The sequence below is a fragment of the Podospora anserina genome, chromosome 7 (genome assembly GCF_000226545.1).
Source record: "Podospora anserina S mat+ genomic DNA chromosome 7, supercontig 1".
Classification (NCBI taxonomy): domain Eukaryota; kingdom Fungi; phylum Ascomycota; class Sordariomycetes; order Sordariales; family Podosporaceae; genus Podospora; species Podospora anserina.
In genome coordinates, this window is record NW_001914854.1 from 1,458,548 (window position 1) to 1,482,841 (window position 24,294).

General features: G+C 53.1%; 8 protein-coding genes across 8 annotated transcripts; 6 read left to right on the top strand and 2 right to left on the bottom strand.

The window, feature by feature from the left end:
- Positions 1 to 533: 533 nt before the first annotated feature.
- Positions 534 to 5,780, top strand: PODANS_7_6090 (uncharacterized protein; the record flags this gene model as incomplete). The annotated part of the gene is made up of 4 exons (XM_001907930.1): positions 534 to 818; positions 873 to 2,450; positions 2,508 to 3,326; positions 3,390 to 5,780. 4 exons carry the CDS (start codon positions 534 to 536, stop codon positions 5,778 to 5,780), a joined length of 5,073 nt encoding a protein of 1,690 aa, XP_001907965.1.
- A 2,465-nt stretch (positions 5,781 to 8,245) lies between these two features.
- On the top strand, positions 8,246 to 9,400 carry PODANS_7_6100 (uncharacterized protein; the record flags this gene model as incomplete). Its single annotated transcript, XM_001907931.1, has 2 exons — positions 8,246 to 8,880; positions 9,046 to 9,400. The coding sequence occupies 2 exons, from the start codon at positions 8,246 to 8,248 to the stop codon at positions 9,398 to 9,400; spliced, it is 990 nt and encodes a 329-aa protein (XP_001907966.1).
- A 726-nt stretch (positions 9,401 to 10,126) lies between these two features.
- Positions 10,127 to 12,117, top strand: PODANS_7_6110 (uncharacterized protein; the record flags this gene model as incomplete). The annotated part of the gene is made up of 2 exons (XM_001907932.1): positions 10,127 to 11,026; positions 11,083 to 12,117. The coding sequence occupies 2 exons, from the start codon at positions 10,127 to 10,129 to the stop codon at positions 12,115 to 12,117; spliced, it is 1,935 nt and encodes a 644-aa protein (XP_001907967.1).
- Positions 12,118 to 13,057: 940 nt separating this feature from the next.
- On the top strand, positions 13,058 to 16,716 carry PODANS_7_6120 (uncharacterized protein; the record flags this gene model as incomplete). Its single annotated transcript, XM_001907933.1, has 2 exons — positions 13,058 to 14,497; positions 14,548 to 16,716. 2 exons carry the CDS (start codon positions 13,058 to 13,060, stop codon positions 16,714 to 16,716), a joined length of 3,609 nt encoding a protein of 1,202 aa, XP_001907968.1.
- Positions 16,717 to 17,222: 506 nt separating this feature from the next.
- On the bottom strand, positions 17,223 to 19,115 carry PODANS_7_6130 (uncharacterized protein; the record flags this gene model as incomplete). The annotated part of the gene is made up of 4 exons (XM_001907934.1): positions 17,223 to 18,277; positions 18,354 to 18,465; positions 18,538 to 18,598; positions 19,006 to 19,115. 4 exons carry the CDS (start codon positions 19,113 to 19,115, stop codon positions 17,223 to 17,225), a joined length of 1,338 nt encoding a protein of 445 aa, XP_001907969.1.
- Positions 19,116 to 19,505: 390 nt separating this feature from the next.
- On the top strand, positions 19,506 to 20,552 carry PODANS_7_6140 (uncharacterized protein; the record flags this gene model as incomplete). The annotated part of the gene is made up of 1 exon (XM_001907935.1): positions 19,506 to 20,552. The coding sequence occupies one exon, from the start codon at positions 19,506 to 19,508 to the stop codon at positions 20,550 to 20,552; it is 1,047 nt and encodes a 348-aa protein (XP_001907970.1).
- A 24-nt stretch (positions 20,553 to 20,576) lies between these two features.
- Positions 20,577 to 22,217, bottom strand: PODANS_7_6150 (uncharacterized protein; the record flags this gene model as incomplete). The annotated part of the gene is made up of 3 exons (XM_001907936.1): positions 20,577 to 20,828; positions 20,892 to 22,058; positions 22,104 to 22,217. 3 exons carry the CDS (start codon positions 22,215 to 22,217, stop codon positions 20,577 to 20,579), a joined length of 1,533 nt encoding a protein of 510 aa, XP_001907971.1.
- A 761-nt stretch (positions 22,218 to 22,978) lies between these two features.
- Positions 22,979 to 23,565, top strand: PODANS_7_6160 (uncharacterized protein; the record flags this gene model as incomplete). The annotated part of the gene is made up of 3 exons (XM_001907937.1): positions 22,979 to 23,094; positions 23,158 to 23,478; positions 23,559 to 23,565. The coding sequence occupies 3 exons, from the start codon at positions 22,979 to 22,981 to the stop codon at positions 23,563 to 23,565; spliced, it is 444 nt and encodes a 147-aa protein (XP_001907972.1).
- Between the last annotated feature and the right edge of the window lie 729 nt (positions 23,566 to 24,294).

Sequence of the window (24,294 nt, forward strand, 5' to 3'; positions counted from 1 at the left end):
CTTTTCAGAGGTTCAACACTCACCATACGCACTGACCACATCCACGATGAAGGCAGGAACGAAGTAGGTCCTACTCAGCGCTTTCCTCATCGTGAACAATTACGTGGATGGGCCAAGATGAGATGTCATGCTCTTGAAAATCCGCTTGCATTTCTCCTCTTGCAATCCTATCCCTCATTTGACAACAGTGACTCTACATCCATCAATCTAGTCGGTACCACCTGCAGTTGGGCCTGCATTGCGGCTGTGCCACCCTGCTGCAGTGCGATTAGTAGGACGATATCCTTCTGCATGGTACTTCTTCGGCCAACGAAGGTTTAGCTGGAACCCCTGCCCACCATGCTCGAAGCAACAAGACAGGATACCTTACTGCATATGGGGATGGGCGAGCGGCCCAACAGGCAGACCAACTGCTTATCCCACCCTTCTGAGCTCTTATACCTAGCACCGATGGAACCCCGCTCCCAGTCCTATGATTCTTCGTCCTTGGTATCTTTCCTTCAGTCTGCTGGTTCCTCATATCCTCCGTCAACATGGAGAAACCTGTGCCAGTCGTCAAGGTGGAGGGCATCCAAACCCAGAGCAAGATTGACCAAATGTGGCAGGAGGCGCTGGTCACTTTCAAAAGTCTGACAGGGAAGAACCTCCAGGATGTAGCGCCAGCGTCGCCAGAAGAACTCAGGAAGATCATCGAAGCTCGTGCCAAAGAGCAAGACACCGAAGAGTTCAAGAACAGATCAAAGGCCCGGGAGAGAGGGTTGAGGATCTTGGCATGCATCAACAAGTTCGGCGAAGCTGCTGTGCAAGGCGTTTCCACGGTAGGTCATGGTTTCTCAAAGCATTCTTCTGGAGTGCTAACTGTTGGTTTCTAGGTGTTTGGCGGAGCCGATATATGCTTCAAGGGCCTTTCTCTGTTGCTGGAACTGCCCAAGAAGATGAAGGAGTTTCATGAGGTTGTCGACAAGATCTTCATCCGTATTGCCCCGGTTCTCCAGGGCTTCAAAGTCTATGCAAGGGGAGAGCAGATCCAAGCCATGGATGAAGACTTGATCATCTCGATCCACAAGGTCATGATTGCCCTTGTCACGATATGCGCTACGGCTCTCAACATTGAGCATGCTCGAAAATGGGAGAGGTTCAAAAACTTTACCAAGCGTGCTTTGTGTGATGACACAGAACTGGACGAGGAGCTGGAAAAATTTCAGATGCTTGTGGAAGGGCAGCAGCATGTGCAGGGGGCTGTAACGTTGGTGCAACTCCTCGACGTCAAGGCTACGGTTGTCGCGAATCTGAAAGTGACGAACGAAATCAACTCTGACATCAAAGGCATCAAAGACAGAGTGCAGAAAAAGGAGGCGGAAAGCTCCAAGCAGACCCTGCTCACCAAAATCAAGTCTGCACTTGGTATTGACCCCAAGGACCCTGATACCTCGAAAGCTACGTTTGAAGACTATCTTAAGAAAAGGGCCCCGGGGACAGGAAGCTGGTTCAAGCCTATGACTGATTATCAGGGCTGGGTAAACACGAACGCTTCTGCTCAAGAGATCAGCTCCTTCTTGCTCCTGACAGGAGGTCAAGGGTTCGGCAAATCCTTCTCCGTGGCTTCCATTATCGATGACCTAAAACAGCGAACCTCAACTCCCGCCGCCATCACACAGACTCACCGTTCCCTGATCGGCTTTTACTTTTTCCCCGCCCGAAGCGGGAAAGCAGGAGACGAACAATACCCGGTCGAGATGGCACTCAAGTCTATCGCCATTCAGCTCGCTGAGCAAGACGAGGTCTACGCAAAAAGCATTGGTGAACTCGACCAGCTCAAGGATGCAAAACCCTCGAAGCTATGGGATGCTTTGAGACTGGGTTCGCCGATGCCGAGAACCACACATTTCATACTACTCGACGCTCTAGACAACCTTCTCCCCCCAGAACAGGACGAGTTGCTGAAGGTTTTCCAAGCTGTCCCAAGGACTGGCACGAACGGAAGCTCCATCAGGGTCCTCGCTACTGGAGCGAGCTCTATATTTGAAGTTCTCCAGGCGACGGAAAACCTGTCAGTGCGAGAAGTCAAAGCTGACCGTACAACAATGGAATCCGAATTTCGCCACTACATTCGACACAGACTTCAGGCTCCCATCATGTTGCCCGGCCCTGACTTGTCGGAGAAGAGAGAAGGCATTGAGAACAAGATCATGCATAGCGAATGCAGTTTCCAGACGATCCAGGCCACACTTGGTGCGGCTGAAAGTTACATTGCATCCAGTAAAAGTGACGAGGAGCTTAACAAACTCTTGGATGACTCAACCCGAGATACCAGTGTATTATTGGTTGATACTGTAGAGAAACTTCAAGCTGGATTGGATGTTGGGCAGATTGGCTGGGTCAATGAACTGTTGATGTGGGTGCTTTTTGGGGAACAGTCGCTAACTATCCCCCAACTGGAGGCCGCCTTTGTAAGACCCAACCAAGAGACTAGAGTTTCTCACTTGCTGACCCATCTCTTGTTTTAGTTCCTTCGTGGCAAGTCCCTCCCAATCCAAGGCCTCGAAAACTTCATCAACAGCAGGCTGAAGAAGCTCATCACCAGTGGGCCCCAGGGTATATCTCCAGTAGATGACAATCTTGACAAGGTCATCACCAAACCGAGGGAGCTTTCACAGGGTGGCCCTGACAACAAAACAATCAGCCTGGAGATAAAAATCAACAACGCCAGCATCTCTAACGTCCAACGCTTTCTGTGGGACCTTACCAAGTTCTCAACTTTGGATGGCTTCAGTTTTAAAGCTGATGATGCGGCCGCCCAGATCGCTCAATCGCGAGGCATCATCAGAGTCAACAAGACCGACGCTTCTCTTGCAATTGTTGAATCCTTCTTTAAGTTCCTTAAAGATGACCCAAGCGAGAAATCAGAGAGCATCAGGCAGTATCTGATCGACTATCTGGCAGATCACCTTCGAACTCTCCGTACAGCTGAGGGTGACGACAAGCTAACTCCTAGCGAAGCAGGCAGTATCGGAAAGCGTATATTTGAGCTTTTCGACTACCCGGATGCCTCCTTGAAGAAACACTGGGACTTCTTCAATTCTAATTGGGAGTTCATTGAAGAGCGCAATATGAGCGAATTTTGGGAATGGATTCAAATGGATACGACACTCGCCGAACTTTCTGGCAAGGAAAGAGACCACATCGTTGAACTCAAGAAAGATGTGAGGTGGGAACGTAAGCTGCTCAAACCGACCATGAAGATGGTGGCGAAGATGTGGCTTCGCGAGCGCGGAAACGACGTGTACTACCTCCTGGCGTGGATCAAGGGGGCCCTCATTCGAATAGTACGTGGCCCCTGATCAGAGATGTTCATGAGAATTGATCACTGACGCTATAAACAGAAACAGGAGGACAACCGTGCAGCAACCAAAGCCTCAAAATCCCCGGAGACAACCTCGTTGTCCAGTACTGCCAAGCCTCCTGCGACTGCTGGCCCTCTTACACCTTCCGAAACCGCCACGTCCAACACGGATACACCGGCTTCTACTGCCGATTCTGACGTGCCTGATAGGCCTGCGAGCCCTTCTCCTTCTAGCACTTCCACTGAGGAGGAGTTCGACCCCCCTGTAAAGGTTGATATCACAGAGGCAGCGAGGTGGTGCCAAGAGATACTTGAACTCAAAGACGAAGAGCTAGACTCGCTGTGGTACGAGCGTCTTGGTCAAACGTACAAGGATTCATATCCGGTGAGCTTCAAAGACGCGATCGAGCAATACCGAAAGGCCGAGAAGTGCTCCAGTCCATATCCGTCATGGGAGGTTCTGATTGGGTTGTCATACTCCTTACTCGCCGTTAGTTCGGCGAACTTCGACGAGGCGCGTGCAATCCACGACCGGGCGATGAACCTTTACAAAGATTCTCCTTCTGTCAGTATCGAGCAGAAGGTCTCTCAGCTTAAAGACTTGGCGTGGTGGTACGACAATTACAAAGAACCGGAGAAAGCCCTTGAGGTCTTGGAGGAAGTACTTGTCTTGGCGCCTGGACACGGGGAGGCCCAGTACGACATCATGAGTCTATTGATTAAGCTGGAAAGAGTGGGGGAATTGCACGAATTGGTCTCGAAAACAGCGGCGTCCAAGGAAGCGGCGGGTAAAGAGGCCGACAAGGGGCTGACACCACTTGGGTCCCTCGTTAAGGCAGTTGCTATGAGTAACGCATGGAGCCGCGCGGATCCTCTCTTCTGGAGAATAATCTCCATACTTGAAGCCACTGGCAGCGTGGAAGACCTGATGGGGGCGCTCGATGCGGGTATTTCTTTGTCCAAAGGCGACAAGGAGAATGAGTATCTTCAATCTGTCCTCATTACTTACAAGGGCATGGTCCATATGCATCGCTCGGGATCTGAGGATATCCACCATGTGATGGAATGTTGTGAACTTGCCCGGAAACTTGCGCACGAAAGATTGAGCCGGACTATGCCATGGTGGACCGATCGGATATACAACAAAACCACGGTGTTGGCTGACAGGTTTCACTTTAACCAAGCCAGTGGGAGAGGAAGACTTCCTGGAAGCACGGCATTGACGACCGAGGATCACGTCGAAGCCCTTAGGAAATCGATGACTGAGTTTGAGAAGAGTCTCCGTGACCGCTTCGACGTCCAGCTCTCCATAGCTAAGAGCTACTTGGCTGCGTATTATGCGCTCAAGTCACCGCAAAACCTCGAGGAGTCGAGGAGGGTTTTCGCTTCAGATATGGTACGGGTGACGAACATGCTATCTGACGGGAACAAGCACAACGACGCGGACAGCTTGAGGCAGCTGAGCGCCATCCTGCTGCATACCGGGAATGTTCAGAATTCGTTGGCTTGCATGCGGCTGGTGCCGCCTGATATCACCAACGGGAGTGCTGCATCTACCGCCAAAGTGCTGACTCGACTGCTCTGCCCGGAGGGCGGCCCTCCAAAGGAAGGAAGTGTCGCTCACAGGGTTCTGTCCTCGTTTGACAACAACTCGAAAAACATGTTCTATATACGAAGTGACATGATTACGACGGTGAACGACCTGATGGACAAGCTTATTGACGGGCGGTCTGCTTCTCTTGCCGAAGCAGAAAAAGAGAAAGAGGAAGAGGACGTCGACGCGACACTGGCGCGGCTCCGCACGGTGAGGGATGCGTTGCATATATACGGGTATCGGGACTGCGAAGGATGCATAGGGTCGAACGGGCGGACGTGGGACTTTGAGAATGATTTTTATGCGTGCCGGTATTGTTATGACTTGTTTCTTTGCGGGCCCTGTCTTGATGCGCTCAAGAAGGCGGATCCGAACAAGCCGCAGCCGTTTTGTAGTCCGGGGCATGACTGGGTTTGGTTGCCGAAGTGGACGGTGGAGAGCTGGATAGAGGGTTTTGAGGGGAAGGTGAGGGTGCCGAAGTGGGAAGAAGGGGAGAAGACGGGGGGTTGTTGGGTGGAGGGGGACGAGGTGGTTGCTTTTGGGAAGTGGTTGGAGGGGGTGTTGAAGCCGTGGGGGATTGGGAAGGAGTGGGAGGCTGAGGTGAAGTGGGATGTGGAGAGGGGGGAGGAGAGTTTTGTTGATGAGATGTTGTATGATGGGTTGCTTAAGGCTGGGCTTGAGGCGCAGGCCGAGGAGAAGGAAAAGGGGGAGAAGGAGGGCGGGGTGAGTGGGGAGAAGGTTGATGGGATAGCGAACGAGGGGAAGATGACGGTGGGGACGGTGATGATGGAGAAAGTGGCGGTTGAGAAGGTTGCTGTCCAGGAGGTTACTGAGAAGAGTTGACGATGGCAGGGGATTGCTGCGTAGTTGGGGTTGTAGCTTTTTTCCAGCTTTTGGATTATACCCTTCATATTTCGATTACCAGCTATAATGCGACATCTTCACATTGATGAATATGAACAGCAATTCTTTTGCTATATTACCATCAAACCAACTACGTTCTTGAACCTGGCTGATCCCTTCATCTTTTCCGCACCTTGAAACCATGCAAAAAACTCATTACGCATCCATAGCTTCAAGGAACCGAGTTTGAAGTCCAGCCTTGTCATCCCTCACTCTGGACAGTTATTGGATGACAGGGTGTCAGAGGGCATGAAGAAGTGCGAAAACTCCGGAAATCGCCGGCCCGCTGTCAATGAGCGAGTCTGTCAGCAAGGAAGAAAGCTTGGGTACCTTCCTGTTTAGGGGACAATATTCGAGATTAGGAGGGGATTGGGCTTTGGGGTTCATGATGGCCAATAGCTAGAATCTTTGCTGACCATGGGCTTTCTGACTGACACTTATTTTGAACATGGAGGAGTTCATGGTTGAACCACGTCATCATACCTGGGAGCAGCTTTTCGAGCGATGCGGGCGATTCACATATAGCAAGTTGGGTGATTACGGGGTGATGTTGGGTCAAGAGTGATGAGTTGGCGCGTAGGTTGCATATAACCGTGTTTTCTTTGGCGCCTGCTGGTCAATAGATACCACGACGGTGCACTGTGTCGACTGCTAGGTAGATAGACGGCCGGTTGGGAAAGATTCGCGGGCCGTTGGATGATGGATGGTGGCGGGCGCCGTTGGGTAGGTACCTCTCTGTTGAACGATGAGGCGGACGGATGCTACCCCTTTTTTTCTCTCACGCCTATGGGATGGAGAAACGACAGATTGTTCCGCGTCTGCATATGCAGGTATAGCTTGAGTGCTTGCAGATTTTCTATGACGTCTAACTTGGAACTATGGCATGTGCCTCGGAGGCTGTGATTCCCTTTTTTTGAGCATGCGTGATGTGGTGTGGAATCGAGGCGCTTGGACGCCGCTACCTTACGTACATGTGGCCGGGAGACTAACCCTGAAACAAACACCAGGTGTATGTAGAGCCTGGTGCTAGGTCGGGAGGTTGGTTATTCGGAACTGGACCGGAGGGGAGGGTGGTTGGGAAGATTTGAAGATGGTAGGGGAAACCGGAAGTTGGGTTGGTTACCAAGGGAAGATTGGGTAGTTGAGGGAGAAGAGCCGCACTGTATAACCTGCTGGGTCAGAAGAGGTGATGTTGGCGATAGAGGATGGGAGGTCGGAAGCTAGGTGGTCTTTTGCGCGCCGTGCCGCACCGTGAGATCGAGATTTCTTTGGGGATGTCGGTTTGACGAAGAGGCACCACGAAGATATGAGTTATCAGAAGAAGAAAGACGTAGAAGAAGCCTTACCTGTGCTTCCAGGTTGAGGTGGTGTAGGAGTTCAATGCTGTCTTGTACGGCAGGGGAATGTCCACGTTGTAGGGCTGTTTCCCGGGGATCCCCGGTTCCTGAATGACAGCGGGGGTGGCCCCTGAAAGCTTGGGTACCTAGCGGCGGGTAGCGGGTGGGTCAGTGCTTGGCAGTATCGTAGGTTTCCAACTTTTGAGATGTTGGTTTCTCTTCTGTCGATCTCCAAACTCAGAGGCCGTTTCTCGACGCTAGTTCTGGCTAGCATGGTGCTTCCCGACGGCCTTTTTGGCCTCACTATGGGCAGCGAAAAGCCAAGATGAAGTGGCGACTGGTAGGATTGCATCGTTCGTACAGGCTGACGGCGCTAACTGATTACATGTGCACTTCTGTGGGGCTCTGCTCGTCAGCTCCTCTTCCTGTGTGTTGATTCCTTCCTCCATCACATTGTCAACACACACAGAGAACCGCGGTGGCCTGGGGGCTGAAAATCTGGGGAGAGGCAAAGCCCTTTTGGCCTTTTTTTCTTGAAGAAGAGGAGACGAGGCGATTGGGGGCTTTCTCTGGTGTACTGAACTTGGTATCGCAAGCATGGTCGTACTTGACATACTACGTACGGACGTTAACTGGAACCAAATCCAACGTTGCGTGAGATGCCCTGGTCTTGATTGATGGGCATCCTGAAGAACCTGGAAGACAAGGGGGTTTGATAAAATGGACGAGGAGCGGCGCGGTTTGTGGTTTGTGGTTGTGGTGGTTGCTGACACACTTTCCCTTTTCGATCTTAATCTCAAGAGGACCCCCTTCCAAGGCTCTGCTTACGATTTACGCCTGTTTTTCACTCCTGGTTTGTTTCTTTTCCTTTTTTGAATTGCTATCGCCAATTACACTCGTTGAATTCTCTCGTTATTTTCTTGTCTTTATGTTTTAACGTGACTGGAATCGCCGGGCAGGAAATACCGCAGTGATCATGAAAGCCTCATCTTCGCCAAGACATCGAGTATAGGCGACCAAATACGGGCGATATCATTCAAAAGAGGGAAGAGGAGAAAAGGACACATCATGGATTCACGACGGCCACCGCTGGATCCTCGAGACGAACTGCTTCAAGGCCACGGCATCGAGCTCGCCGAACGTCCACAGTTCACTGAACATGACACCCAGCCCGGCCTTGAGGTTGCCACCCACTCCACGCTTGAAGTGGCTCCAGGCACTGGGCCAGTTCCAATCGGTTCGCCTGTCACAGGCTTTGAGGATCTCAAGACATGGGAGAAGGTAGGAAACCTATCATTGGGATACGGCAAGGTGTTCGACAGTACCAACAGCCCGCCGCCACCGCCAATACCAAACTATGGTTTTGGGGGACCACCGCCGATACCCGGGACGGAGATGGTGACACCGGGGATGCATAGGCCGAGTAGGCCCGGAACAGCATACAGCAGTACGACTTCAAGAGGAGGGCCGAATGGGAGGGGCCAAGGCAGTGTTGATTCGGGCAACCCGTTTGTCGCCGGGCCATCGCTGCCACCTTTGCCAGGCGAGGGACTCGACGGAAGAAGGAAAAGAGAGATGATATGCGGAGTCAAACGACAGTCATTTTGGATTATCCTTGCGACTGGGATATTTCTCGCCGTGATAGCGATAGCAGCCGGTGTTGGTGTAGGAGTCTCGTTGGGAAACAAGAACTCCAAGGAAGCGTAAGTTTTCTCCTCCATCCTCGTTTTGTGCTGCATCAAATTAATCTTTCCTAGACAACCACCAACACCATCACAATCTACCTCACCATCAACACCCGTTCGAACCCTCCCAGTACCCCTTTTCAACGCCTCCACCGTCACGAACCCCGAGTCTACCAACAAGAGCGAGCTAATCCCCGCCGACATATCGTGCCCTGTTCAGAACCTCACTCTCTATTCTTCGCCTATGACCCCGTCAAATGATCGGAAATTTCTACTGTTTTGTGGGAGGGATTACAATGTTGTTAATGGGGCGACGGATATGTATGATGTGAGAGTTGATACCATGGCGGAGTGTATAGATTCGTGTGCCAAACAGGAAGGGTGCGTCGGTTCCGGATGGGGGGAGCAGGGGGGGAAACATGTCTGCTATCTGAAGAGTCGGTTGGGGGAGCCGAATTTGGCGGGACATTGGATGTTTGCGGTGGAGGATACGGAGTTTAATGGGGGAGGGGACTTGCCTTTGCCTGGTGGGACATGAGAAGATGCGATCTTTTCTATTTTGTTATTTTTCTGGATACCTCGGGAGATGGGGCGTTTGAGTAGTTTCAGGGATGAAGGAAAACAAGGCTCGAGGGAGGTCGTGGTGTCTAGTGTTTACTCTCTTGCGGGTTGCCTGTGGTCAAATGGATTGGATCGATGGGTGATGGGGTATGTTCAGGATACTATGACATATGAATTGATACCTTTCAAACTTCTTTTTGTATACTGTTAGGGGTGGTGACAGATAGTAAACCGAGGTGGTCAGGATTGTGGAGTTCTAGGCCCGTCACCAACACCGACGTCATAGGGCATTTTGATAGGACATCAAAAGTCTAGACTCAGCAACGCCATCCCAACTGTCACACCGCCCAGAATCCATTGGCAAGCTCATGCAACGATACGACCCCGTATTTGGTTCCTTGGAAGCATCCATTGGACAAGCTCCATCCAAGATCAAACACGCTGTCTCGTCGCGCAAGTGGAGGGGCAGCTCCTGAAGCAAAGCAGCAAGAGTGGAGTGCGGGGTTCCCATGGTTGGCTTGCTTAACTTGCTCCAGGCAGGCGACACACTCCACTGCGATCCAGCACTGCCGTCCTCGACTTGACACTCATCCAGAGCTTCCGGTTGACTTTGAATCTTTTCCATTTCCCTCTCCTCTTCGACTTGATTGTCCTACACACTCTCTCTCCATTAACCGCACATATCACCCCGCGAACAACCAACATGGCAACCACCGAACTCGACCGCGACCCCTCCAAAGCCATCACCGCCATCCGCGACGCCCGCCCTCCCGCCACCGACCGCTTCACCTATCTCACCATCGTCGAGTCGAACCTCTCCCCAGAGGTCCTCCCAACCCTCAACGAAGTCCTTCAAGATGCTGGTCTCACGCAAGAAATCGGCTGGGACCTGGTATACAACCTCGTCTCCCTCCCCGGCTCGTCATCATGCCTCGAGACGATCGCGCGCCTTGGCAACCCCCGAGAGGTCATCCTCAAGGTTCTCGAAACACTCGAACTCCTAGGCGAAGAGGAGGGCTACGAAGCAGATGATGAAGCTGAAACCACAAAGGAGAAGAAGGAGGGCGGTGTGACAAAAACAGAGAAATTCATCACCCTAATGGGGATGCTGGCGATCCTACACGGAAGAATCAAGACGAAGTATCCCTCTCGCTTCCTGGCGCAGACGCTGCAGACGGTGCTGGGGGCTTATGAGGCGGGGAGTGAAGAGATGACGGCTGCGGTGATCAATTTGGTGCATAGTCTGAGTGGGAAGAGGGCGAGGCCGCCGTTGCCGAGCAGGAAGTCGAGTGTGAATGTGGCCAACTTGGACGCTCGGGGGGATAGGGGGAAGAATGCGCCTGATCCGGAGGCGGATGATGGGAAGGAGGGCGAGGCAAAGACGGAGGATCCGGATGAGATGGAGCTGCAGCAGAAGCTGTTGTTGAGTTTTGCCACGTGCGTGTTGGAGAGGTACGCGAATGGGAATGACTTGGCGTGGGCGGGGAGGCTGGTTGAGTTTTATGAGCCGGAGAGGACTGTGCCGGGGAGGAGGACGTTGATGGGGGCTTTTAGGGAGGAGGAGGGGTTGTTGGCTAAGGATGGGATTGTGGGGAATTTGGTGGTATGTTTCTGTTCCTTGAAGATGTTGACTGACCCGAGAGCTGACATGATATCTAGGCGCTGATTGGGGATCTTGGACTGAGGTCATGCTCCAGGACGTTCTTGAAGCATGTGTGTGAAGGACCTTTACATGAGAATCCGCTGGCTGGCTCAGAGGACTTTGAGTCAGCAAGCCAGGTCAAGCTTTCTACAGGAGGAGCTGTTTGTCTCGTGGCCTACTGGGTCTTCTCGTCGACAATCTTTGACGCCGACCACCCACAGCCAGAGATGAACATCTTCCCAGACCACTATGCCGTCCTGGACAAATTCCTTCAAGATGATGCGCATGCCCAGATTCAACAGTCGCCAGGCACAGTAGAGGCCCTTGTCACAATCGGCCTCTGGCTGCATGCGAACAAGTTTGTCTCGGCGAACCCCAACACCCCGCTCACAAATCCTACAACATCTCCAGAAGATCCTACCTCGGATTTTATGCGGTATATTCACCTCGTCACGCTCATCGCGCTATTTCATCCCAAGCTTCACGTTCGCAACGCAGCCAGCACACTGGCTGGGCAGGTACTCCATTCTGATCCATCAGATGATGACCGCTTGAAGGTCTTGTACGATTTGTTGGAGAATTGCACATTTGCCTCGCTCAAAGCGAGAGCGATCACCTGGCTGAGAGAGGAATTGATCGCAGCGTCCACGGCAAAGCTTCACCAAGCAACCGCTTTTTCAACACCGCAGGCTCTGGAAACGGTGCAATATGTGGTCTTTCCAAACCTGGACTTTTTGGTGGAGGATACCAATCTGGAGGAAGTGGTCGAGTATCTGGTGACCAACGCACCATTCCTCATGCAGGCGGTGAACTTGGGATTATTCCTCTGGTCCAGTCCAGAGAAATGGAAGGCCGTGCTGCCGGCGAACATGGATGCGACGGTCAGGCAGCGCTGGTTTGAGCCGCTGCTAGAGAGCATCGAGAGGGTTCAAAAGGAGAGCAAGAGTTCTGATGTAGAGTTGGGGCCGTTGGAGGGTGAACTGGCCGTGTTGAAGGGGAGGTTGGAGGATCTTGCTGCGAAGGAGGGATTCACTGGTGGGAAGGGTGTATGAGCATACTGTCGTTGACTGAGTATCTATCATCGGGTTGGGCACATATTGACGATTGTGAGATGAACTAGGTGGCGCAAACGGGAGCGACGGTAATAATGTGGGGGACGAGGGATAAGAGACATATGATGAACTGGTTCTGTAGGAGATATTGCTACTTGTGAATACTAAACGGATTGTTCCGGGTGATGGTGTCGATGAAGAAGACTTGTTAGGACAGGGAGATCGAAACACTTGGGTCGACATCTTGACCCTGAGCTTGGCCAAAATCAAGATCAAGAAGGAGCATTCATCTCGGCAACGTTCATTGCGGCCCCTGAGCAAGTTCAGGAGCATTTCCTCCAGGGGGCTGGGTTGAGAGTGGGGCAAGGGTGGCACAGACACCCGGGCCGTGGCTCCAATCGCTAGCGCCGAGCCACAGCGAACCAAAAAGCCCTTCCCTGCAGGTAAACCGTTATGATGTCATTGTTGTAAGTGCTCCCGTTCTCGTACAGACTGCGATTATACATACACAATGGAGCAATTCCTGTTGGTTGCTCGATTGCGAGGGAGAATATCTTGCAGCGAAGAACCTAATACCTAGAATAAAAGGCCGAGTTCGTCCGAGCGGCTGTTTTAAAAAAAAGCGTTGACACCAGTGACACCACACCCAGCACCATCGAGGGGCAACGACACGCGCCAAACACTTACAGCTACACAACGGCGACTCTGTCTGTGTCAGGAACACGCGTTGCCGGGCGAGCATTTGTGACCTTGCCGTTTCCCTCCTTGGCTGATGCTTTTATTTTCTTTCAGTTTGCAATAACAAAACACCAAAACCACCTCTGCGGATTTGATCGGCTTTTTGATCTGAGCGGTCGGCGCTCTCTCTCTTGCACATCAACTAGCAAATCCAACTGCACGTACCTCGACAACACGGACGTCGACGACACGACTCTCCACCATGACGGGAGACTTTGAGTCCCCGAGCCCAGGAGGTCATCTGCCCAACGAGGCCGAGACCAAAGATGGAAACCTCAGGCTAGTTACCGAAACCCAAAACGGCCAGCAGGTTACTGTTGTCCGTGATGCCGATAACCACATTGTGTATCCCACCTACGTCCCACCTGCAACTCGCTCTCCCGTGTCAGGAGATTCGCCTTCTACATCGCCCTCACCAAAGACTACCACCATGTCCGAACCGAATCAAGATAGGGAAAAGGGGGGGCAGCGGGAGGCAAAAGGGAAGCAGCAAGAGGAGGAACCAAAAGTCGAACAACCTCGCAAGGTCCAGACAGAACCAACAGACAGAACAGCCTCCCCTCGCCCCCAAGCTCGAAACTGGGCCACCGAATTCCCCCAACCCGACAAAACCTTCACCATGCCTGCTCCCCCTCGTCGAGCCGGCACAAATCTTTCGGCGATTCCCCCTGGAGTAGACTATTCTAGCAGCAGCGACTCCTCTTCTTCTTCTTCCGACGACGAAGAAGACTACCATACCCAGCCTTCCAGCAAAAAGAAGCACAAGAAGAAATCCAAGAAACCAACCCCCGAGGAAGAAGAAGACCGATACCGCCGCTTCAAGATCGGAAACCCTCACTACAAAACCCGCGGCAAGGTCTCCAAGCGCGACGGCCGGCTGAGCATTTCTGTCAAGGACACCTCCCAGACGGGGTATCTAGCCAAAGCTCTCGGGACAGCAGCAAAGCACATGGTGCCACTGAAGCCGCCCCCGGGCGGTTCAGACTCTGAATCCTCCAAGTCGGTCGCCGCCCACTTCAAGGGGGTTCCCACCCAGAAACGGACCGCTTCCACGATCGATATCAAGTCGCTCAAACCACCCAAACTCAACATCGTGATCATGGTCATTGGCTCCCGGGGTGACGCACAACCGTTTCTCAAGATTGGGAAGATCCTCAAGGAGAAGTACGGACACCGCGTCCGTATTGCCACCCACCCCGCCTTTAGGGACTTTGTCGAGCAGGACTCTGGACTGGAGTTTTTTTCTGTCGGGGGGGACCCGTCTGAGCTGATGAGCTTCATGGTGAAGAACCCGGGCATGATTCCGACCTTGTCGTCGGTCAAGGCGGGGGACATACAGAAGCGGCGGGCGGCCATGGCGGAGATGTTTCAGGGGTTTTGGAGGGCGTGCATCAACGCCACCGACGACGAGCACGACGTGAGGAACATCAAGATGATGGGCAGGCGGGACCCGTTCGTGGCGGATGCGATCATTGCGAACCCGCCGAGCTTTGCGCACATTCACTGCGCCGAGGCGCTGGGGATTCCGTTGCACTTGATGTTTACTTTTCCTTATACCCCGACGCAGGCGTTCCCGCATCCGCTGGCGAGCATTAAGAGGAGCAATGTGGAGGAGGGGTATACGAACTTTATCAGTTACCCCGTTGGTGGAGATGATGGTGGTGGCAGGGTTTGGGGGACTTGGTGAATGAGTTTAGGGTTGGGACGCTGGGGCTGGATCCGGTGAGCACGCTCTGGGCTCCCGGGGCGACGTATCGGTTGCATGTGCCGTTTACGTATCTTTGGAGTCCGGGGTTGGTGCCGAAGCCGGGGGATTGGGGGGAGGAGGTGGAGGTGGCGGGGTTTGTGTTTTTGGAGCTGGCGGATAGTTTTAAGCCGCCGGGGGAGCTCGAGAGGTTTTTGGGGAGGAGCGATCAGGGTGGTGGGGAGGGGGAGGAGAGGGAGGATGAGAAGCCGGTGGTGTATATTGGGTTTGGGAGCATTGTTGTGGATGACCCGGAGAGGTTCACCGAGATGATCTTTGAGGCGGTGGAGTTGGCGGGTGTGAGGGCGTTGGTTAGTAAGGGGTGGGGAGGGCTGGGGGGGGACAAGTTGGATGTTCCCGAGGATGTGTATATGCTTGATAATACGCCTCATGACTGGCTGTTCCCTAGGGTGAAGGCGTGTGTCATCCATGGAGGGGCGGGGACGACGGCGATCGCGTTGAAGTGTGGGAAGCCGACGATGATTGTGCCGTTTTTTGGGGATCAGCATTTTTGGGGGAGCATGGTTGGCAATGCGGGGGCTGGGCCGGAGGCGGTGCCGTATAAGGAGCTGACAGCGGAGAAGTTGGCGGAGGGGATCAAGTTTTGTTTGAGGGATGAGGCTAGGGAGGCGGCGGAGAAGATTGCGAGGGATATTGAACGGGAGGGGGACGGGGCGGAGAATACTTGTGAGGCCTTTCATAAGGGGTTGTTGATTCAGAGAGAGGTGAAGGGAGGGGGGAGGAGCTCGATGAGGTGTTCGATTCTGCCGGATCAGGTGGCGGTTTGGCGGATGAAGGAGACGGGGTTGAGGTTGAGCCCTATTGCGGCGGAGATGTTGGTGGAGAGGGGGCTGGTGAGCTGGAAGAAGCTGAGGTTGTTGAGACATAACGAGTGGAATGATTTTGAGGGGCCGGGGGAGCCGATGACGGGTGTGGCGGGGTCGATTATGGGGACGGTTGGGAATGTTTTTGGGGGGATTGGGGGGGTGCCGTATCGGGTTGCGAAGAGTGCTAAGAAGCGGAAGGATAAGGAGAAGGGGAAGAGGAAGAAGAGGAAGGATGACAAGAGGCAGCAGCAGCAGCAGCAGCAGAACGGGAATGACGAGGGGGATGGGGAAGAGCCACCTCAAGTTGAGACTGCTACTACTCATGCCATTGACGACCGGAGATCGGACTCTTCTTCTGTACGCTCCAACCCGGCAGAGGAAGTAGCTCATCATGTCGGTCGTGGCGCCCTCAAATCGGCCTCCGCCATCGCCAAAGCCCCTGTCGACCTCAGCTTGGCCCTCGCTCAAGGCTTCCATAACGCCCCTAGACTTTATGGAGACGACACCGTCCGGCGACCCATCCGTGTTACTGGGATGAAATCAGGTCTCAAAGCAGCCAGAAATGAATTCGCGTACGGCATCTACGACGGCGTCACGGGCGTCGTTCGCCTCCCCTACCGCGGAGCAAAAGAAGGTGGCCTTGGTGGGTTTGCAAGGGGCGTGGGTATGGGACTTACGGGGTTTGTGCTCAAGGACCTGGCTGCTGTCATTGGGCCGGTTGGGTACACGCTCAAGGGAGTGGTCAAGCAAGCTGAACGGGGGAAGCAGCCGATCAAGTACATCAGGCGGGCGAGGATTGTTCAGGGTGAACGAGACACGGAGGCGTTGAGCGAGGAAGAAAAGGCGAGGTTGAGCAAGGAGGCGCTGAAGGGGTGGTCGGTGATGTGGAAGTTGTGGGACGAGATGGTCAAGCAGGAGAAGAAGAAGCGGGGGAGGAGCATCAAGGCTAAGCTTGGAGGGAAGGCGAGGAGGCGCCGAAAGAGAAAGGAATGGGACGTGGTGTTTGAGAGTGTGGAGGTTGCGGAGAAGGCGTTGGAGGCGCTGAGGAAGGGGGAGGATATGGATGTTGTTTTGGAGCGGGTGGAGAAGGAGAGGAGGGCGGGTCATAGTCCTGTTGCGGTTGAAAATGGGCAGTCGAACATGTTGGAGAGTACGGAGAATAAGGACTTTGCGGGGGTTGGGAAAAGGGAGGCGGATGCTGAGACTGCTAGCACGAAGGTTCCTAGTCCGTTGGAGATGAATGGGGTGGGTAGCGGGAGCAAGGTTGATGGGGGAGGTGGTGATGGGTGAGGAAAAGAAGGAGGAGGTGAAGGAGGAGGATATGAAGGAGAATCCGTTTTCGGTGGCCACGCCGGCGATTGCGAAGAATAAGGAGGAGAATAGGATGACGATGGAGGCTATTGAGGTTAGGGCTTAGGGGCCGCTTTGAGGCCACTGGAGTTGTTTGCGGTGCGCTGCTTTTGTTTTGGCTGCGGTGCGTTGGGAGTTTTGGAAAGGCAGAGGTTGAAATAAGCAATATGAGGATACCCCGTTTTCTTTTTTGTAGTGATAAGTGGAGAGATATAGCTGGTGGACAAAGTAATACCTAATTCTACATTCGAGTCCTATGAGAATGATTGCAATATTGTGATGAAGTAGTTAGTTCCTGGTGTTGGGTTTGATGGCCAAAGATCATGGAATCTCTCTTGGTGCTCGATAAATCAACATAGGAAACATCATTACAACCAGCACATTGAACCAGCCCGAAGTAACCTCAATGCTAAACAAATCTCAGTGCTATGGATGCCCTCCCACCACTACTCCTTCTCGCTCTCCAACACAGCCTTAATCATGGCCTGCCCTACCTCCACGGCCCCCTTGAATCTCGGCTCAAAGAACTTTTGCGTCACGGCGAACCTCTCCCTCCAAGTGTCAAACTGCCTCAGACTGACACACTCTGCCCAACCGGCCGCGGCAATCGCAAACTGCAAATCGTCCCTCCTGAAGCTCTTGTCTTCAATCCCCACCCGCAAACACTCATCCAGCAACCCTGGGGTCCTGAACAGATGCTCCGCCACGCCCAGCCAAAGCCGAAAGAGAGGCGTCGAGCAAATCATGTGGTCGTAGGGCACGATCCCCAGCGCAGACCAGCAGTCGACCATGGCCAGCAGACTAAGGTGATTATTCGGCAGCCCCCTCCCCCCTCCCTTTTCCCCAGAAGGTTTATTAAGTGAAAACCGATCAAGAAGCTCCTCCTTTAGCAGCGGCCTCTCCGCCCACTTGGGGCTCCCCTCGGCGCCAAAGACTTTTTCTTTGGCTTTGTACACCCTCTCACGCAACTCATCGGATCTGCCCTCAAGCATGAGGTAAAACAACTCAGTACTCGACCGGGCAAACTGCCCAATCTGCTTGTGCGCCTCTGGGTTGAGGATCGCCAAGCCGGCGTAGACGTGCCACTTTTGGGCGTAGATCCTCAGCATGAGGTTGATTTTCACGTTTTCGATCCCGCCGATGTAGCGAGATCCTTCCTCCCAGGGGAACTGGCGGTTGGCGTGCCAGGCTTTGCCCATGGAGAGGAAGGCGGCGTGGGTGACGGCTTGGGTGTCGGCCGTGATGCGGTCGTGCTCTTTGGCTGTGAGGTAGACGTGTGTGGAGTTGAGGCATGACAAGACAGATTCGACTTTCTGGAAAGATTCGTCAGAGGCGCGGTGTTTGATCAGGACTAAAGGTTGCCCGCGGGGGTCGACGTTGGGGCCGTGGAGGGAATGACAAGAAACGATGTCGACGTCGGATGGGAGGTAGGACTCAAAGGCTTTGATCTCAGGGTCTTTGCAGGAGGTTTGGCCTCCGACTATGGCGCCTAGACGGGTTGCTATAGAGCACAAAATATGTAAGGAACTGGATGGGACAGTACGATCATGATGATGAAGATGATGGATGGGACACACATGGGCCGAACTGTTCGACTACACGACCAATGGCGGCCGCCTCGACGCTGTAGATGATATAATTGCTCGCTCGCGAAACAAGGTGGCCGTTGCGGAGAATTTGAATATTGGTCTATAGACACAAACATCTCAGCAACTGGCTAACAGCAGCCAAGGTTAGAAAGATTGGAAAATCACATCGTACATTGTCTGCAAATTCCTTGGCAAGCTCTTCAAATTTTTCTTCTCTATCGCAGGCCATGACTCTAAAAAGAAACAAAAGAAAAAGAACCCAACGATTAGCCAACCATATCCGACCAAAGTTCTGAATTGGAACGTGGAAACTGGAAGAAATCTGAGTCAATGTTAGCGGGGAATCCCACAAAAATCGACAGTGATAAAAAGGTTGAGTGAAGGTAATACGGTCAGACGAAAAAAATTAGGTAGCTGAGATTTTTCATCATGGAAAGTCCGCAGTAACCACCGGGCCCAGAATGGGTGACCGACAACACCACGAACGATACTCTAGCCAAATGCACTCAAGTCATCATTGTATTGGGGGGAGGGGAGATTGTGCTGGTGTCAAAAAGAAGGAAGGACACGTACCATTTGGGGAAGAGCTAAAGTCGCTCAATGATGGTTAGTCGAAGAAAGTCGAGAGAACAAGCATTACCTCCATCCAGCGTTGGCCAGTCGGCGGGCATACATCCTGCCCATGTCGCCCATGCCAATGAGGCCGATGGTGAAGTCTTTCGACCACGCGAACTCGGATGCCGTCGCCATTGTTGTTTCTCTTCCGAGCGAAAACGGTATTGCAAAGCAAGGGATACTCCTCGATGGCAAAGATCACATCCTCAGCAGGGCAACTGCGCAGAACTCCCAGCTTGTCTCTCAAAGCGGGGAAGAAAGTGTGCAAAGAATGCGAAGCTGGCTCGGCTGCTGTTGCTATTGTTGCGAGTTGAAGAGAAGTGAAAGAAAATTTCTGACTGGAACTGAAATTTAAGCTTGCTCAAGGTGGGGCTCCCACCGTGCCCGCGACGCCCCACGGCCCCACTTGGATCTGGCAGACAGTGCACACTGTGGAGCGCACATGACAAGACCTTGGTCATCAGGGTTAAGCTTCCCGAGACATCACCACTTACACTCACCTTATCAACCAACAACCTCACTCAAATGACCACCCTCCTATCATTCGGCTCCAACGGCTCAGGCCAACTGGGCCTCTCCCACCAAGAAGACGTCTCCTCCCCCTCCCTCGTCTTCACCCCCCACCCCTCAACCCTCCCCAGCTCAGTCGCCCAAATAGCCGCAGGAGGGAACCACACCCTCCTCCTCCTCACCAACAACCAAGTCCTCTACTCAGGCGACTCTCACAACAACAACAAAATCACCCCAACCTTCACCCCTCCACCCCTTCCAACACCTCCCCCAACCCCAATAAGATCCATCTCAGCAACCTGGTCCGCCTCCCACATAGCCACCCCCTCCCAGATATGGGTCCACGGCCACGGAACAAAAGGTGAACTTGCCCTCGGCTCCGGCATCACCTCGGCCACCTCCTTCCAACCCATCCCCAACTTTCCACCCTCAAACACAATAATCGTCTCTATATCGGCCAGCATGTCCCACGCCGTTGCTGTCCTGAACAACGGCCAAGTCTACGGTTGGGGCGCAGGTCGTAAAGGCCAGCTAGGTCCTGAACCATCACCCGCGGTGTCTTCACCAAGGTTAGTATCATGTCCTTTCCCTGTGGTGAAAGCCCTTTGCGGGAAGGAATTCACCCTCCTGCTTGGCCCTCCCCGAACAGGAGAGTTTCTGGTATTAGGGTCAGATAAATTCGGGATTAAATCCAACGCCCCCTCAGATCTAAAAGGTTGGAAGGACGCTGGTGCTAGCTGGGGGAGCGTCATCCTGCTAAAAGAGGACGGATCCCTCATCAGCTGGGGAAGGGATGACCACCAGCAACTTGCCCCATCGGACATTGGGCCAGTGGAAAAGATTGCTGTTGGGAGTGAGCATGCCCTGGCATTGACAAGAGACGGCAAAGTCCTGGCTTGGGGCTGGGGAGAACATGGCAACTGTGGATCACTTGAGGAGAACAACAAGGAGAGGGCGAATGTCATTCAAATCCCGGATGAATACAACTTGGAGGATCAGGAGGTTACAGCTCTAGGGGCAGGGTGCGCCACGAGTTGGATTGCCTTTGAGAAAAGGAGGTAAATAGCAAAGATGCGAGATATGGTATCAGTGATGAGAACAACCGCCAAACACTGCCGAACGCCGAGATGCAAATGCTGTCATTAATCGGTGAACAAGCCGAACCCACGGACCTAAGGTTATCGTCAGTTGAGTCCGCATGAGGAGGAGGGGAATTGAGCATACCTGTGAAAGGCGCTGGGTTGGATCGAGTCCTGACACCAAACGATCAGACGGAGTGTCCTCTGTGCTGGTGGAGGATTTCTGCAGGTAACTACTAATACGCAGAGTGGATATATTCTGTGACAAGAGAGTCAGTAGGTCCCCTCGAATGGTAAGATGTCATCGTGTGTAGCAACGAACCGGATCACTGGTAGAGTTCCACTCCAACCTGGCATTCTCCTCCTCTTCCTCGTCCTCGTCAGGATTGATAGGCTCCCACTGCCGGTCATCGTCCAGCTCATGGGGCGCCGGTCCCATAAACAGGGAGTCCTCCGACTGTGCCGTCCCCGGGGGTGGCTGCTGTGGCGGGCGGAGGTGAAATGCCGGTGGAGGGCGAGGCCTCGACGATGTTGGATTTTGTGGCTGTTGTGGCGGTTGGGCCACGGTTTGCGGGGTTGGATCTGGCAGAGCTTGCTGGCGGACACTATTGGACATTGAACTAGCTCTGTGTGATGCCGCGTCAAGCTCTGGCCTGGGAGTCTTTGCAGAGGCATTTGGCCGGGCGGTCTTTTGCCTTGGTTCTCTGGCATCTTTCTCGCCAACAGTCATCAAGATAAACTCGCACAGGATGCCATCAGCTGCGTAGTATAACTTCATGGGACGGCCTGGGTTGCTGTAGCTTGTGGCTAGCTCCCCGCTGGTAATCTGAGCATGCTGGAGGATGGCGCGAAAGTCCTTGACGCTGATAATGATGTGGAGTTTGTCCTCGACCTGGACATTGTCGAACTCGTCCATCTCGACCGCGATGTTGGTGTGAAGGGGCTTTTTGAGGACGGTCTCGCTGTTAGCGCCGCCCCGTTTCTGGACCTTTTCGGTGAAGCATGTAAAGTTGACGAGGTTGCTGTCCTCATCTGTGTTGATGTCGAGGAGCTCAATGCCTGGTCCGAAATGGTCCATGAGCTGGCGAAGTGTTTTGGAAGAGATGGCCCATTGGTTTCTTGCCTCTTGCTTGTTGAACTTTGCGTGGGTGGGTGCTTTGACTTCGTATGGGAGAATATGCGAGGCAGTGATCCCGTTCCTAAAAGAAACCCTAGCAACAAGACGGCTTTTCTTGCCAACGCCATCGTCAATGGCTACGTCGCAGCGTTCAATGGAGGCGTCTCTCCCGTAGGCAGTCTCGCCGCCACCCTGCCGCGTTCTAAAGATAGCGAGTAGGGACTTGATGTAGAGCTGGCATGAGAACTTCTCGCGGTACTGGGGGCTTCCCTCGAATGTGTACCCGGAGAAGAAGCGGGTTGCGGCGAAGGAATAGCAAACATAAGCCGATTTGGAGATGTTCAGCGTTGTTAACATAAGCTGCAGGCAAACCTGTTAATGCAACCCCTCGTCTTCCAAGCAGGCAGAACACCAAACCTTTTCCTTCCTGGCCTCGAGACAGACCTCGTCACTGAACTTGAACATGCATGACAATGAATCGTGGAGCACGGCCACGCCATCTTCACTCAGAGTGAAGTTGAGCACCACCATCTTGCCTTTGAGGTGTTGAGGATGATGAAGACTGAATAAAGTTGGTGGACAAGCTCCAAGACAGGCAGTGATGTGCGATTGGTGGGGTTACCTAAACAATTCTCACTAAAGGAAGGCGCCAGTTAGCGCAAAAGTCCCTGAAAGTTAGTGCTCGAGGCACGTGTCCCGCGACGCGTTCTCGACATGGTGCCTTCAGCCTCATCAGTTCCAACTACTTTCAAAACTCATTGTTCAACCCCAGACTCAATGGTGACCACGATGCCACCTAGGCTAGTCTTCCCTCGGGACATCTGGTTGATGGTGGTCGAGGAACTGGCGGCAGACTGTGATTTTGGGACGCTTTATACTTGTGCTCGTATCGATCGAGGTCTGGCACGGTTGGCTCTGCCTCTATTGTACAGTATACACGACCAATCACCCGTCTTCCACCAAGTTGCGGGCAGCGAAGCCTCCGTTTGTCGATGGAGGTCCCGCATCGCATCAAGTCCCGACGAACCTCGCTAACCCTATTGTTGCTGGATCATGTCTTTCGAGCTCGGCCATCTTCACTACGTCCTTGATGATTTTTCACGAAACAACGCGGCCCTCAAAGCTCGATTCTTTCAAGGTCCAATCGTAAGGGGAAGAAACGGAATCTTGACAAAGTCGTGATTGTGGCTGCCAACTCGATCATACGCTACATCCGGGCCGCTGCCAAGCAGGCTGATAAGCTGGTGCAACTCACAACTCTTGATGGTTACTATTCCCCCGCAGCCAGCCTAATGAAATGGGTATCATCGCTGTCAAGCCTCACCTCCCTCTTCGTCGAGGATGGCTCTATACTCACAGCCGATGTGGCAAAGGCTCTTCGCCAGAAGTGCCCGTCTTTCAACTACCTGTAAGCTAATCGCTGTCTTGAAGCTTTCATCAGCGGTGCTGAGTTAACTTCTGTTACAAAAAGACAATATCACTGCTGCGAAGGTCCCGAGGCCGATCAACAGCTCGCCGAATTTTTGCGAGATCTCAAGCCACAGTCACTGCAAACCTTCGTCATTCGTAGCCGGAACGAAGTAGGAAACGAGACTTTCATGGCTTTGCAACAACACTCAAGTTCACTCCAAAAACTTTGCCTCATGCGCCTCAACCCCACCGCGTTGAGGTCTCTTCACCAGCTTCGGCATTCCCTCGCAATCACGACGTTGGCCATCGAAGGGAACGACATGGTGGAAGGGTTTGGCTGGCTAGACTATGATAACCCGGCCGACTTTGAGGAAGTGGCGGAGTGGCTTTCAAAGTGTGCTTCACTCCGCGAGCTTTTGCTGGCTCGCGGGTCAAACGCAACGGGCCTTCTCCTCAAGATCGAGAATAATCTCGGCATGATCGAGGACGACTCTCCTGTCATGGAATTGACAAGCTTGAACCTCGACCTCACTGAGCTCAATAATCGGACTTTTGGTATTTCATCGGAAACCAACCATCCCTTGAAAATCTAACCATGAGGATCGAGGATAACCTATTTGCGTCGCCTGATGAATTTTACACGGAACTTGCCCCTCTGCTCGGAAAGCTCGAGAAGCTCAAAACGCTAAACACCAACGCGACATTCACGATGCGGGATGTTGCCATAAGCATCGCGTCCCTGGAGCATCTCAAGGGCTGTATTTGAATGGCGACCTGATTACCGACGAGTATCTTGCTCACCTCATCCGGCTTAAGAAGCTCCGGTCGTTGACGATCCTCGGCCCTTCCCGCTTGACAATGGATGGCTTCTTTCAGTTTCTGGACGTCTTGATCAGTCATCTGAGCGATTATGGCAACCCCCGCAAGGGCCTCCGAATAGCAATACAATCTCAAAAGTTAGATGCGCATCTTGACAAAGGCGAGGTGGAGTGGATATCAAAGTCTATGAAACGGGACTTCGGAGGGACTTTTGATATCACGTACGACACTGGCGGGGATGAGATGGACGGAGGATGACTATTCGTACTACTGAGTTTTGGGGTTTCTGGGACAGAGGTCAGGGGCAGGTTTGGATAAGGCGGTTGAAAGAGATTCGCATAGAATAAAGGGCATAATTGATTTTTGAGGTGGTTATGGG